Below are 14,261 nucleotides of genomic sequence, written 5' to 3'. Positions count from 1 at the left end.
GTGACCTTAAACTAATAATATAGGCTTTTAATAATTAGCAGGAATTAGCAGTAATAAAAACGGGAAGATTTGAAGTGCAGACTGATTTTTTGTATTTTTGCTTCACATATAGACTGCTGAGCCATTTATATCGCCTTTCTACATTTTTTTGGGAAGCTATAACAATAGTACAACAGTTTTAAAATCCATCACCCATATTTTGACTCATAACAAGAATTCATGGGCACCCTAGTTGTTTGATTTACGAAAATGTTATTATTAGCTTACCGGTGGAACGATATATTGCAACCATCATAGGATTCACTTTCACAAGTATAAAAGCAACACTTTTTCACCATTTCAATAATTTGAATTGATTTAATACAAAAAAATATAAACAAAATTTTAAATGCTGATTACGCGCCAAGAATGTTCACGGTTACCGCTGGAAAATAAAAAAAAGCAAAATAAAAATTTATGTTGTTTATGTTTTAAGAATAAATACGAATAAATTAATGCGATTGTTCTTAATTTGTTGACTTACAATATTGTTAAAATAAGATAAAAATATAAGTGATTCAATTGTTTTTTTGGGCAAAAAAAACTTGATCACAACATTTTTTTATGCTGGCAAGGTGTTAGAAAGAGACAAACGGCCTCCGTTCTAACTATCCCGCTCGGCTCGGATTTGCCTCTGTGTATTATGCAACCAACTTAGTACCTTATTGCGTTGGAATAGAGTTCATTTTCGTAAATATATATTTTGAGAGTGCGCAATCTTGTTTATAGTATATTACATCTATGGAGAGAATACAATAACTTTCCTCGACCCCCCAACACCCTATATAGCTAGATATACACTTGAAAGGAATTTGTGGTGTCGTTTGTTTTGCTCCGAATGTTCTTACAATTTTAATGTAGGTATGTACCTATTATAGTTCGGCCATTCAGAGAATGCGTTCCTGACACGTCGCGATTGAACTGACGACGTAATAACATTCATTGATTATTGATATAATAATGTTGTTTTAATGCTCCTCAATTGTTAAAACGGTAAACAACCAGCAAAAATATTTTTATCGTAACTGCAACGCCATTGCAAAGTTACGTCGTCAGTTCAATCGCGACGTGTCAGGAACGCATTCTCTGAATGGCCGAACTATAATAAAAATACATGACAGAAATAAAATAGTTTTATTAAAAGAAAGGGTAAAATAATCAAAGTTTTAATTTTGTAAATAACAATAAGTAGCTACTTTAAGTAAATTAAACAAAAAATAAGCTAAAATAAAAACAAATGTTTTCTTCTTACCGTCAAAAAAAAATCTAAGCTTGAGGAGATCCCCAGTACCTACAACAGTAACATTGTGCAATTCCATGCATATTTTAACGCTCGATATTTCTTACCTAATGAGCGTGGCCGCGCGGAAAATCCGCTGGTGTGAAAGCGCTCTTAACCACAGAAGTTTCGTGAATTTGACAAACGAAAGAACAATTACAAATATTTATAAGCAAGTCTACAAATAAAAACAAAATCACATAAGCACAATAAAAAAACGAAGTTCTTATAAAATTACCTAACTAATCGGACCACATCGCTAAAAATACAACACATATTGGTACCTATTATTGTAATCGTAAAATTACAAAAAACCTTAATAGAATTGAATAGTATAAACTATACCTACTTAAAAAAATAATTCATAACACTTTAAAAAAAAGAAAATAACAACTCTTTTCACCCGGATAAACATTTCAATTACAATTTACCTAGATTGCCACGAAAAATTACTCACATCAAAAATTGTGCAGCAGCATTCGACTTATGATCCGAATTTACGTCTAAGTGTTTTTTAACTATTTCGATGTCTGACACTTTTCTGTATATCACTTTTTAAAGATTTCTCACCAGTGTGTGTACGAATGTGTGATCTTAAATTTGCGTTTTGACTGAAACTACGCGGACAAATATCACATTTGTAAGGTTTCTCACCAGTGTGTGTACGAATGTGTGCTTTCAAAGTACCCTTCTCACTAAAACTACTAGGACAAATATTACATTTATAAGGTTTCTCACCAGTGTGTGTACGAATGTGTCTTATTAAATGACTCTTTACACTAAAACTACTCGGACAAATATCACATTTATAAGGTTTCTCACCAGTGTGTGTACGAATGTGATAAACTAAGCCAGCCTTTTGAATAAAACTATTCGGACAAATATCACATTTATAAGGTTTCTCACCAGTGTGTGTACGAATGTGATAAACTAAGCCAGCCTTTTGAATAAAACTACTCGGACAAATATCACATTTATAAGGTTTCTCACCAGTGTGTGTACGAATGTGTGTTATTAAAGTAATCTTGTGTCTAAAACTACTTGGACAAATATCACATTTATAAGGTTTCTCACCAGTGTGTGTACGAATGTGTGTTATTAAATGACTCTTTACACTAAAACTACTTGGACAAATATCACATTTATAAGGTTTCTCACCAGTGTGTGTACGAATGTGTGTTATTAAATGACTCTTTACACTAAAACTACTAGGACAAATATCACATTTATAAGGTTTCTCACCAGTGTGTGTACGAATGTGTGTTATTAAAGGACCCTTTTGACTAAAACTACTCGGACAAATGTCACATTTATACGGTTTCTCACCAGTGTGTGTACGAATGTGTGTTATTAAATGACTCTTTACACTAAAACTACTAGGACAAATATCACATTTATAAGGTTTCTCACCAGTGTGTGTACGAATGTGTCTTATTAAAGGACTCTTTTGATTAAAACTGCACGGACAAATATTACATTTATAAGGTTTCTCACCAGTGTGTGTACGAATGTGTTTAATTAAATCACTCTTTTGACTAAAACGACTCGGACTAACATCACATTTTTTAGGCTTTTTTATACTAATATTTTTGTGTCTTAAGCTATGTCTTTCCAAATCGCTATTATTTATGCCTTTATAATTACAGATCTTACATTTGAATTCATTTTCATTTACATAATTATTACACTGAATTGGAATATCTTTACTATTTGAGGGTTCAATATTTTTTTTTACCTTAATATCAGGTTTATTTTTTGTAACACAGCTGTTTGAAATATACTTTTGACTTTTACTGTTAGGTTCAAAATTATGTTTTTCGGTTACATCAGGACTATTATTTAGGTTTTCTTTAGTTTTCTCAAATTTGGATGGTTTTGGTACCTCTTGTTTCTCGTTGTGTAGGTCTTGCTTTGGTTTCTTGGCGGGGGGTGCACCTATAAAAATATAAATGTCAAGTTCTATTCGTCATTTCAAGGTTTACATTTATGTGCCAAAACAAATGGAGTATGTAGTTTATAATATTTGTTATTAGAAATGAAGAAAGTATGAGTAGTCACACGGATTTACTCGTACTTAGAAATATCCAAAAATATCGTCTTTTGCATATACATATTATCAAGTGAATTGTAGTGCCTCTAGAAGCTACAATACTGCCAAGTTTTACCAAAATCCATCGAGTATTTTTTGCGTGAAAGAGTGCATATAATACAAACTTTTGCGTACATAATATTAGTGGGATATATGATAATACCTACCGAATTTCTGAGCATATCCCGGAGGCGCGTTATACTTGCTCAGGTTGATATGCAGCGTGTTCGCGAACTCGCTGCCGTAGAACACTAGTAGCTCCGTGAAGCGAGGGATTATTTTGATAGTTCTGTAACAGTTCGTAAAAAAACTCCCTTACTTACCACATGCCAAGGTAAGTAAAATACAAATATTTTTACACTAGCTTCCTCCAGCGGTTTCGCGCGCTTCCTAAGGGAACTTATTCCCGCTCTTAAACAAAAAGTAGTAAGTAATATATTATTCTGTTGTACAAGCAATATTAGGTACTACCAAGTTTCATCTATGAACCGTTTGTGAGTGAAGAAATAACAAACACACATACTAATTCACATAGTTGGGAAAAGCTAGGCAGATGATACCCTCTTTATAAATTACTATCAGATTTCCCGCGGTTTCATCCGCATCCCGTGGGAACTACTGCCCGTACCGGGGTAAAATACAGCCTATGTTACTCGAGAAGAGTGTAGCTTTCCAACAGTGGAAGTTTTCATAACGGTACCTACCATAGTTTTGTGTAGAAATATATATAATCATACCTATAATAAAGCTGCCCTTGATATTGGTAAGCCAAGAGGTTTTGTTCCCGCCAGTTCCGCGCGCAGTTGACGTAACGCATCCAGTTGGACCGATTACCATCCTCCGCGTCCACTACGTGAGATCTTTTGCCGTTTCTATCGTATATCTAGTACATAGTTTTTAATAACATTTATATATATTATATAAGATAATTTTATTTATCGTTCAATCAACCAGCTAAGCCATTGGCTAAACAACGCCTGTTTGATTGAATGACTGTTTGCGTCATAGACGAAAAACATAGGTTTTAAGGCTGAAATTCACCGACAGCATAGTTTTGTCAAAAATTGTTTATTATGCATTTTGACGTTCAAGTTTCAAAGGAAACCGTGGTTTAAGAAAAACTGACGTTTATTTTTGTCGGTGAATTTAGACTGCTTTGTGTTTCTGTAAACCGATTTTGACAAAACTTGAGGCTCTTTACCGACACAAAACACAATTTTACTAGTCTAATAAAGCAAATATACAAAATATAAATAAATTAAATTACCTGCCAACAATACATGGAGTCGACATTTTGCGTGCGAACTCCGCAGTACGGACCGAAGCGAACGCCGCGTGGTAGAGTCAAAGTACTGAATATACCCAGACCAGCGCCTGAGACATGCATACGGCGATTTCTATAACCTATCTTCCTTTATCCTATTCTTTGATTTGCGATTAGAGATTGAATTTTAACATTAGCTCCATATAAATTGGGTATTTTGGTGTGAAATCATGAAATGACCCCTCCCTGTGGGTGTAGCGTAAGGGAGTGTCAGACTCTTACTGACTAAAACGCATCATGTTCTTTCTTAAGCCCTTTATGTACCAAGGCCGCGGTAAGACTTTCGAACAATACCGCAGCCCCGGCAGGCCTTGACCCTAGTGGGCCCCTATGGGGTTTGCTAACTCTCTTTGAGGAGCGCGTGGAACAACGCGGATTAGGGGACGGAAGGACAATGAGTCACCCGATATAAATTCGGTTTCAATCTCTAATCGCAAAACAACGAATAGGTTGTATAAAACCGTAGGTATAGTCCTATAGATCGAGACAACTAAAAAAAAATACAGGAAAAAAGAAATACTGCAATGCTGAAATTATTAAAAATTCAGCTGTCCCACTAGCACGGTACATGAGATACAGCCTGGTGACAGACGGCCATCGAAGTCTTAATAATAGGATCCCGTTTTAAGGTACACTTTGCAAACCGAATGCGAACTGTCGACTGCGACTGCCCGCCACACATGCCGACTGCATGAAGTCGGCCGCAGCTGCACTACTGGTTTGTATGTATTTACATGAAACCGTTTTGGATCGAAGCGGCAGCAGCACGTGTAGTCGCCCTTATATATCGACCGATTTCATGCAGTCGCTGTAAGTGCGGTTGGCAGTTGCAGTCGGCAACTGGCTTTCAAAACACACTTTTGTCCTTTGGGTAGGTACATCAGAAGAAGTATTTCCAAAATATTCGGTATTTTTTATGTTATTACTAGCCCTAAGTTAGGCAAAGCCTGAATCTTGGGCGTATTTATATATCGTATACATACAATTTATTAATAAAATTAAGTACCTACCTTACAATAAAATATGAAATTGGTAACTTACCTGGTATAATAGAGGGTGCTATATGTAAGAATACATGCGGGATTGTGAGCGCGGCGCGGGGGACGTAGGCCGGGAAGGGACTTTTGGTAGGAACCTACAGGATTTCAGGAAGATAACAGGGCGCGGATTGTAATTTAATGATGAACAGTAACAAAAGAGAAAATCAAAAAATCATAAAGCATTTATTCAAAATAGGCTGAAACATAGCATTTTTCGAACGTCAAAATTACAGACACAACTTCCTGTGTGTTTTTGCTGGGAATAAGTGAGAAAAAAATATAAGTAAACATCCAAATTGATCACCTCCCCCTTTTTAGGAAGTTGGAAAAAACATCGGCAGGTAAGAATACTCATCTTACTCGGTATTTACTTACCTTATCATCAGGAATGACCAGTAAAGGCCCGTGAATCGCACAGTATTCGTACACAAAGTCGGTGCACCCATCGCAATCTGAAAACGAAAGTCAAGCCTCTTTCTATGTAATCATCTCCCGAGCCTTTTCCCAATTCTGTAGGGGTCGGCTTCCAGTCTTACCGGATGCAGCCGAGTACCAGTGTTTCGGAGGGCACGATAAACTCTAGGTCCTGCATATCATTTGACCATCATTAGCAGACGTTACGGGTAGTCAGGAGCCAGTAAGTCTGACAACTAGTCTTACCTAAGGGTATTGGGTTGCCCGGGTAACTGGGCTGAGGAGATCAGATAGGCAGTCGCTCCTTGTGGCACACTGGTACTCAGCTGCGTCCGGTTAGACTGGAAGCCGACCCCAACATAGTTAGGGAAAGAGTACGCCTACCTAGCTACATAGATTATAATGTTACGTTTTCAGCTAGACGTAAAGCTATGTACTTACAAATGTATTCGTCCAAACTCGGCTCTTCGGGTTCATAGTAACTAATTCTCGGCCTTTGGCGTAAACTACGCCGATTCATCTGAAATACAAAAGTATATGTATACCTACCTACTCCATTATTAGTATTGTACTTACCTAATTGTTATTTTTGTAATTAGGCACATTACTTTTAGCCAGCTTCTATTTTTGATCTGATTTCATAAAAGTCATATTATGATGTCTTTAATTAAGTGCCTTCTCAAATCGAATATAGGTACCTCATTTATTTATAGACTTATTGTTTTTTTCGTACTGTAACTAACACAAATTGAAAATAGCTGCAAATGCACTCAATACAAAACAAAACGAGCAAATAGGAAAGAAAATTACTTTACTTATTACGAAAACACTGTTGACACATTCTCTTTATAGTAACGAAAAACAAAAGTAAGTAATTTCAATAATAACAATTACCTTGCCTAATTTTCTTTTATCCTTTACACAGCACAACAACTCTTTCTGAATAAAACTGTCACTGACAGGACGAAATTGCGTTTCCCGCCGATTTTGGTAAACGGTTTGGCGCCTTTCCAACGTTCAAATCCATAGAGTTTGAAAGTGAGTAGTCAGCCAATAACATTTTTTTTATGAAATAAAGAAACACTGTTGTTATAATTAATATCGTAAAATAAGCTTTAAATATTTATAATAATTTCCATATTCCTTAACTAAAAACAAAGCCATTGACATATAATGCCAATGATTTGTCCGAATCTTGGACCATACGCCATAATTATGTTATTTGTTGATATAAATGAATGAAAATTTATGTCATCCACATAGATTTCAATCGCAGTAGTGCCACAAAGTTTTCGCTCGTATTTTACCAAATTTTTCTATTACATTTCTCTCCTGTTCCTGTGTTAAACCCTTTGGGAACATTTAAGCTTAAGCTGCACTCGCATTTCTGCCAATGTAAATGCAGGTAAACTGGGGTTTATACAGTTGAATTAAAATCAAACAGAGTAGGCATTCTTTATGTTGTTATACATTTCAATCATTTTATACAAAAACATAAAATAGTATTAATTGTAATTATTTATCGTTAGAACGACGATTGTTCAGTGCTCGTGTAATTTAGTAACATTTTATCTACTACCCGTTTCGTCGGGAGGCATATCTGCACTGCATGTTTTTCTTTGTCTATGATTGATGAAAGATGGCGAGACTTAGAAATAAACAATTATTTTTGATATTATTATTGAATTAATGGTGACTACGTTGTCATGACGAGTCCCTCAGTTTCGAAAGGCACTAAATACAGATAAACTAGTTGGTCTTATCATTCAAACATCTTTCGTCTGCGTCTAGCAGTTACGGGTTTCCAGAAGCCAGAAAGTCTGACAAGCAGTCTTAGCTAGGGGTAATGGTTTGCCTGGGTAACTAGGATGAGAAAGTCAGATAGGCATCGCTCCATGTGGCACATTGGTACCTACTCAGCTGCATCCGGGTAGACTGGAAGTCAACCCCAATATACATAGTTTGGAAAAAAACAGGCAAATAATTAATGGCAATCGTTATAAATAAAACAACGTAGTTCAATTAATACGCATTTTATTACAATTCGGTCCAATAAATAAACATTCACAACACACCACACTATTATAAATACACGCCAAGCTATTATCTCTGATTATAGAAACATGAAATTATAGGTAATTGTTTCTAACACCATGTTAGAACTGGATTCAAGTGAAATAGAGTGCTAGCCAAGAGCTTTCAAATTAAAAAAATGCCGATCATAACAATTCCTCTTTTAAAAACCGGCCAAGTGCGAGTCGGACTCACGCACGAAGGGTTCCGTACCTACCATTATTTATAAAACGGGCACAAAAATCACCTTTGTTGTATGGGAGCCCCCAAAAATATTTATTTAATTCTAGTTTTCAGTATTTGTTGTTATAGCGGCAACAAAAATACATCATCTGTGAAAATGTCAGCTCTCTAACTATCACGGTTCATGAGATACAGCCTGGTGACTGACGGACGGACAGACAGAGGAGCGAAAATAATAGGGTCCCGTTTTACCCTTTGGGTACGGAACCCTAAAAATACAAATCAATTTTCTTTTGTTTTTCATATTTCTACAAACAAGGTGAACCTAGGAGCCTCTCGTATCACTATGAATTATTTATAATTAAAAATAATATCTAGCTTTCATCTATTCACAAATAAAAACTATAAAATACCTCTATACTTAAATGTCATGTTCTAAATGAGTATTTTTGTAATCACCACCGATTTTTTTGTGCAGTTGACAGCTGTCAACTGTCAATTTTCAAGGGAAAACGTATATTCTGTGAACTGCACAAAAAACACTCTAACAGCCAATTTCTTCATCAAAAGTAAAAGCCAAAGTAATGTCATAAAGTAAAAGTAGGTAACGTTCACATTCGTTTTATCTATTAGTTTTGCTGTCACTTTAGCATTGAAAAAACGAATTTGACCGTTACTTTTACTTTATGACATTACTTTGGCTTTTACTTTTGATGAATCAACTGGCTGTCAGACTATAAGTGTGCGTTCGCACAGCGGAATGTTGTTGAATTTAAAGATTTTAATTATGCAGATAATTAGTGTAAGACGTCCTATAATTGTGTATGGTAAATAAAAATTTGTGTATGCAGCCATTGTGGAGAAATTCACCAAAAACAGATTCCGCTGGGCGAACGTTGGCGAACGTTGTCCTGGCGGAACTTTTTTTAATCCATAGACTTTGGAAGAAAAGAGATGTGTCCGAAAATTAGTGTGTATTTGTGTATAATTGATTATGTATGAATGAAATCAGTGCATGCATAAACTTCGGAGAAATTCAAGTTTCCGCTACGCGAACGTTTGGCCATTAGCTAGTTTTCATATAAAGCGCTTACATAGAGAGCTGTAGATTTTTACATACGTTGTTTTGAATTTGTTTATATTTGTTTAAAAAACAGATTTAGAAAAAGTCGTAGGGTTTAAAAGATAAAAATATAAACGTAAAATACACTTATTAGGTCTTAGTTCTTAAAGTATGCAGTTTGGGGTCTAGATTTTCACGTTTACACAAACCTTATAAGTGTCTCCAACATGTTGCCAAGTATCAATGATGTTCCGTTAGTAATTAAAAAGTTATAGGATATTTTACCATGAATAGATCACTGTTTACAAAGCAGTCGAATATCACGACGTTCTAAAGGAATTGCATGGTAAAATGTATGCCAATAATTAGTTTAATCATTCAACTATTCACTTGCAAAATTTCATGTCATTAAATTCAGTAATTAAAGAAAGACAATTATAATACTGACGGAGCATCGAAACCCTACATAATCCGACCAAGTTCGGATAGCTACAAAAAAGCGGACGTGACATATGTCTAAGCAACGTTCTTAACTTGGTAGGTTAGTATTTATTAATATGGTACAGTTGCGTACACAAGCGTTAGGAAAAAATAAAACAATTGTATTTCTTGATTGAAAAATATTTTTTTAATAATAATGCCACTATCTACGATAAAAATAAATCTTCAATTAACAAGTACTTCTCTATTTAAATATCCGTGTACAAAAATATTTTTATCATTATTACTTACATAAATTACTTAACTACGTGATTAAAAATAACGTTAATAAACGTTACGTATTTTAACTAAAATGTCGTAGATAGTGGCGTTATTATTAAAAAAATATTTTTCATTCAAGAAATGCAATTGTTTTATTTTTGCTAAAGCTTGTGTACGCAACTGTACCATATTAATAAATATACTATAGTTCGGCCATTCAGAGAATGCGTTCCTGACACGTCGCGATTGAACTGACGACGTAACTACATTCATTGATTATTGATATAATAATGTTGTTTTAATGCTCCTCAATTGTTAAAACGGTAAACAACCAGCAAAAATATTTTTATCGTAACTGCAACGCCATTGCAAAGTTACGTCGTCAGTTCAATCGCGACGTGTCAGGAACGCATTCTCTGAATGGCCGAACTATAACCTTCCAAGTTAAGAACGTTTCTTAGACATATGGCACGGCCGCTTTTTTGTAGCTATCCGAACTTGGTCGGATTATGTAGGTTTTCGATGCTCCGTCAGTATTATAATTGTCTTTCTTTAATTACTGAATTTAATGACATGAAATTTTGCAAGTGAATAGTTGAATGATTAAACTAATTATTGGCATACATTTTACCATGCAATTCCTTTAGAACGTCGTGATATTCGACTGCTTTGTTAACAGTGATCTATTCATGGTAAAATATCCTATAACTTTTTAATTACTAACGGAACATCATTGATACTTGGCAACATGTTGGAGACACTTACAAGGTTTGTGTAAACGTGAAAATCTAGACCCCAAACTGCATACTTTAAGAACTAAGACCTAATAAGTGTATTTTACGTTTATATTTTTATCTTTTAAACCCTACGACTTTTTCTAAATCTGTTTTTTAAACAAATATAAACAAATTCAAAACAACGTATGTAAAAATCTACAGCTCTCTATGTAAGCGCTTTATATGAAAACTAGCTAATGGCCAAACGTTCGCGTAGCGGAAACTTGAATTTCTCCGAAATTTATGCATGCACTGATTTCATTCATACATAATCAATTATACACAAATACACACAAATTTTCGGACACATCTCTTTTCTTCTAAAGTCTATGGATTAAAAAAAGTTCCGCCAGGACAACGTTCGCCAACGTTCGCCCAGCGGAATCTGTTTTTGGTGAATTTCTCCACAATGGCTGCATACACAAATTTTTATTTACCATACACAATTATAGGACGTCTTACACTAATTATCTGCATAATTAAAATCTTTAAATTCAACAACATTCCGCTGCGCGAACGCACACAGACTATAATATCATCATAGACATAATATTAGTAAACAGGACTGCGCATATAAACCCAAAAAACGAGCCGAGTGAAACAGTTAGTACGGAGGCTGTCTGTCCCTTTCTAATAGGGTGACTATGAGATTAAGCTATGTGAGACAAATCCGAATTTGCTAAGATTATTAAACACAGATTAGTATTGAAGTTTTAACTTACGCAGTTTGTGACCTTAAGATACTAATAAAGGCTTTTAATAATTAGCGGAAATTAGCAGTATAAAAGCAGGAAGATTCGAAGTGAAGACTGTTTTTTTTGTATTTCTACTTCATATATAGACTGCTGAGCCATTTATGTCGCCTTTCTTCATTTTTTGGGAAGCTATAACAATAGTACAACAGTTTTAAAATCCATCACCCATATTTTGACTCGTTACAAGAATTCATGGGCACCCTAGTTGTTTGGTTTACGAAAATGTTATTATTATAGTCTGTTTTTTAATCTCGTAGACTAAATTGACACTTGCAAAATGTCAAACTTTCTAATAATTTTGCTAGCTCTGTGGTGCAGTGTTGTACTTACGATACCGGTTCGTTGAATCGTAACTTTTTATCTATAATAGACGAATTTAATATTCATTCAAAGTTTTATATTTAAAATTCACGTACGTACACATGGCTGTACGACGTGCTACAAACTGCCAGGGATATCTGACCACGCAAAGCCATGCGTAATCATCAAGGATAAGCCCATTATTTCAGGATGACTTATTGTAAAAAGTTACGATTCAACGTACCGGTATCGTAAGTACAACACTGCACCACAGAGCTAGCAAAATTATTAGAAAGTTTGACATTTTGCAAGTGTCAATTTAGTCTACGAGATTAAAAAACAGACTATAGCTAACCTGTGGAACGATATATTGCAACCACCATAGGATTCACTTTTGCAAGTAGAAACGCAACACTTTTTCACCATTTTAATAGTTTAAATTGATTGAATACAAAAAAATATAAACAAAATTTTAAATGCTGATTACGCGCCAAGAATGTTCAGGGTTACCGCTAGAAAATAAAAAAAAGCAAAATAAAAATTTATGTTGTTTATGTTTTAATAATAAATACGAATAAATTAATGCGATTGTTATTAATTTGTTGACTTACAATTGTTAAAATAAGATAAAAATATAAGTGATTCAATTGTTTTTAGGAAGACAAAACTTTTGATCACAACATTTTTTTATGCTGGCAATGTGTTAGAAAGAGACAAACAGCCTCCGTTCGAACTATCCCTCTCGGCTCGGATTTGCCTCTGTGTATTATGCAACCAATTTAGTACCTTATTGCGTTAGAATAGAGTTCATTTTCGTAAATATATATTTTGAGCGTGCGCAATCTTGTTTAGTAATATTATATCTATGAATATCATTAACATACGTTTAGTTTATCCTTTAAAATATTAATATCTCACTATAATATTATTACGTTTAATTAAATCTAAAGCCAAGTTTTCTAGTTTATTCGTGTTTCAGTTACATTTAAGGCGAACGTGTACCTACCTAGACAAATACCTTATATTATTTTTACACAATTTCAAACCTTTTGTAATACACCAGTAGGAAGTATGAGAAAAGACCTGGTTTAATTTCAAAATCATCACTGAAAGACGACTATTTGAAATAATATTTGAAAAAAAAAAATGTATTTAAAGAAAAACAATACTCTTTATTATATGAAGTTTTTAAGCAATCAATAGGTTATCTTAGTTGGAGTCATTTAAAATCTTCTCTGCTTGGAATCTGGACTAGGGGCTGCGGGATTGTTCGCGCGAGATACCGCGGCGCTGGTACATAAAAGGCCTACGACGGAACACGACGGTTTTTAGTCAGTAAGAGTCTGACACTCCCACACCGCTGCTAACCCACAGCGGGAGGGATTTTTGTCTGGACTTTCAAAAACACACAATTCTGAATTCCACTATGTTTTAAGCTAATACTATTATAGAAGGGCTTATTACTAGGTATTGTATAGGCAGTGTTTATATGTTTTGTATATAAAATTAATTAATTACAAATATAAAATGGAAACATTCAATTTTAAACGTTGATATAGTTCACGCCAAACTGATAGACCTAAAATGGTTTCACGCAATGGCCTGTGACGACAAAAAGTTTGGTGTGGACTATACCAGGAAGCCACCTTGATTATTTGATCCGAAAGACACTTAAAAAAAAAAAACAAAAAAAAAACTGATAGTCAGTTAAAAATTATCAAATCTTTAGTCATAGATTTTCTTAAAATGGCAAAACATATTTTGTTCATAATTGATTATTTTCCTTTCTATAAGGCATGTTCTTCAGCTGAATAAGTATTGTACTATTGTAAAGCTACTATTGTAAAGAATAATCTGACATCATTAACCAACCACGCTGATAAAAAGGTGAAGGAAAACATCTTGAGGAAATCTGGACTATATAGTCTGAAATCAGCAACCCGCATTGAGCAAGCGTGATGATTAATGCTCAATCCTTCTCTGTGTGAGAGGAGGCCGCAGCCCGGCAGTGGGACGATACAATGACTGTAAGAGTAACATTAACCTTGTGGTCGTGATCAGTTACTAGATCTTCGGGTTCCTTGTCAAACCAAAACCACAAAGATTGGTCTTGATTGATTGGTGATTTTATTTTGAAAATAATGGGCGGGTCTCATAAAAGGCGTGTAAGGGCGGAGCTAGTAACGTTCCTCATCCCCCTCGCACCCGCATGTTGTCGCGCTAC

The 14,261-nt window shown here is 34.7% G+C and overlaps 1 protein-coding gene and 1 long non-coding RNA gene across 3 annotated transcripts; both read right to left on the bottom strand.

Moving 5' to 3' along the window:
• Nucleotides 1–1,311: 1,311 nt before the first annotated feature.
• Nucleotides 1,312–3,493, bottom strand: LOC124644375 (zinc finger protein OZF-like). The gene is made up of 2 exons (XM_047183687.1): nt 3,484–3,493; nt 1,312–3,253 (listed from the first exon to the last, which is right to left on the bottom strand). Exons 1-2 carry the CDS (start codon nt 3,491–3,493, stop codon nt 1,833–1,835), a joined length of 1,431 nt encoding a protein of 476 aa, XP_047039643.1. The 3' UTR covers nt 1,312–1,832.
• Nucleotides 3,494–3,578: 85 nt separating this feature from the next.
• LOC124644427 lies at nt 3,579–7,191 on the bottom strand. Of its 2 annotated transcripts, XR_006986059.1 has the most exons (6): nt 7,080–7,191; nt 6,627–6,705; nt 6,147–6,223; nt 4,675–4,781; nt 4,145–4,290; nt 3,579–3,696 (listed from the first exon to the last, which is right to left on the bottom strand). It is a non-coding gene; the product is annotated as an uncharacterized LOC124644427 (long non-coding RNA). The 2 variants fall into 2 exon arrangements; XR_006986060.1 differs by lacking the exon at nt 4,145–4,290.
• Nucleotides 7,192–14,261: the final 7,070 nt, after the last annotated feature.

Source organism: Helicoverpa zea, chromosome 30 (genome assembly GCF_022581195.2).
Source record: "Helicoverpa zea isolate HzStark_Cry1AcR chromosome 30, ilHelZeax1.1, whole genome shotgun sequence".
NCBI lineage: Eukaryota > Metazoa > Arthropoda > Insecta > Lepidoptera > Noctuidae > Helicoverpa > Helicoverpa zea.
The sequence above is the reverse complement of the archived record's forward strand: the minus strand, read 5'-3'. Positions and strand labels throughout refer to the sequence as shown.